This window comes from Pelophylax lessonae (assembly GCF_965119305.1).
Source record: "Pelophylax lessonae genome assembly, chromosome: 6".
Lineage (NCBI taxonomy): Eukaryota > Metazoa > Chordata > Amphibia > Anura > Ranidae > Pelophylax > Pelophylax lessonae.
Window position 1 is genome coordinate 1,734,176 of NC_138773.1, and position 2,031 is coordinate 1,736,206.

Genomic DNA, 2,031 nt, shown 5'->3' on the forward strand with positions numbered 1-2,031 from the left:
CCAGGTGCAGCTGAGAGTGGCATTGTTACGTAAGTGACGGCGGGGTGTGAGATTGGCCGGTCCTTTGTCAGGGATCTGATACCCGCCTCCATCACAGTCCCCACTTCCAAAGCATCCAAACTTTACCATTGATGGTGACCGGGCCCCTCAACACCCCTGCATGGTAATAGAGAATAGTACCGGCTTCCAGATAGAGGAAGGTGGTTGCTACAAACTGTCCATGAAGATTTTCTCAACCTATACTCAACTGGTCATTAGAGTTTAACGTATATGAAATAAAATACTAAAAAAAAACACCTCACTGTGTGTTCAATGATAAATAATATTCATCTTCTCGGGCTGTCCTTGTAAAATATTCCTATGGTCTCATATTCCTCACTATGCAAACACAGGCAGCCATGAAATCACATATTAGGAGAATTTGCATGTCCCGTCTCTTCATCTCTCTGTACTAGATTGGTGTAATCCTTTATTTCATCCACTGACACGGATCTGCACAGCCTGACAACCCAACCTCTCCGACAACCAACATGGCAGGAATGTGGTCAGTACCAGATATCATTAGACTTGTCACCATTTTCCTTACCGTGGTGTCAGGTCTGACTCTGAATTCCTATATAGTCGCTGTGTATGTCCGGGAATGGAGGAAGAAGAAAGGCTTCAATGTGTCGGATAGGATCGTCCTCTTGTCGGCTCTCACTGGGATCGGCTACCAATGTTCTTGCACCATTGATTATCTGATATTCATGTTTGGGTCTCTCTCACATTACAAAAGACAAAATCTACTCTCCATTGTCTTTTATATCTTTCTGACGTATGAGAACCTCTGGAACACGGCTTGGTTTTCCATCTATTACTGCCTGAAACTGGTCAAGTGTTCCCACCTCATTTTCCTTCAGTTACAGAGAAGATTGTCCTCTTCTATCACACAGCTTCTCATCGTCACCTTCCTGGGATCAATCTTCATAACTCTTCCACTTCCTTGGACCTTACATTTTCATTACCATAACATGACCAATAATCCATCTGTAAAACATCATTTCATTGAAATTGATTATCGATATGTTCCACTCTGTATGACTTTTGGTTCTCTTCTCCCGTTTCTTCTGAGCTTCATCTGCATTGGGCTCAGTGTGAGGTCTCTCCTGAGTCATGTCCACCAGATCCGTCACAAATCATCTCAGTTCAGCTCATCTCCACAACTAGAGGGTCACCTCCGAGCAGTCAGGACCATGATCCTTCAGGTCTGCCTTTGCTTGGCTCTGTATCTGGCTGTCTTTAGCATGATCATCTTCTCCCCGTACTTAGGAATAATTGTAAGAATATTTATTTTTATAATCAATACAAGCTACCCTTCTGCTCTATCCATCATCTCAATCCAAGGGAACCCCAAGTTAAGAAACAGACAAACAACCCGTGATACAACCACATGCAGTAATTAGTATATCAGTCTATCTATATATAGATCCTACCTTCAATGTATGGCTCTTTTATCTTTACTTTCCTTTACTATCGCTTTTTCTCACACCATCTTCCCTTTGGGGAGAACCTCTTCTCCACTCTTCAACCTTCTGTTAGATATTAGAATACCTTCACCTTGATTACAGATGAAGGGAGAGAATCCCCGGGTCAGTTTTTATCTATTTATTTTATCAGTTTGTCAGTTTATTTATTTATTATTAATTTTAAAAAGACAGAATTGATCATTTCCATCACAAAAGAATTGAAAATGGTGATATTGACTATTATAAACATAGACCATGGTTCAGGCTGGTCCAAGGAAATGACCAACGTATGTTAGTTACTTCAAAGGGCAATTCCAGCTAAATAGGCAGTTAAATGTAATTGTCCCACCCCCCTCTGTCCTATGTGGGCGGTACTATATGGAGGTGACCCCTTATCAGTTCCCCTCTGCCCATGTCCCCTTGAGGAACAAAGGCCTCCTGCCCAGCAGGTTCTCCCATCACTAGGCGCAGCATATTTTAGATCTTTAGTAGCATAGTATGTGGATGACATTTCATCTCCTTCTAT

At 42.0% G+C, this 2,031-nt stretch overlaps 1 protein-coding gene across 1 annotated transcript; it reads left to right on the forward strand.

Annotated features, from left to right (window-relative positions):
- Positions 1-530: 530 nt before the first annotated feature.
- Positions 531-1,442, forward strand: LOC309557760 (taste receptor type 2 member 9-like; the record flags this gene model as incomplete). The annotated part of the gene is made up of 1 exon (XM_082260527.1): positions 531-1,442. One exon carries the CDS (start codon positions 531-533, stop codon positions 1,440-1,442), a length of 912 nt encoding a protein of 303 aa, XP_082116653.1.
- Positions 1,443-2,031: the final 589 nt, after the last annotated feature.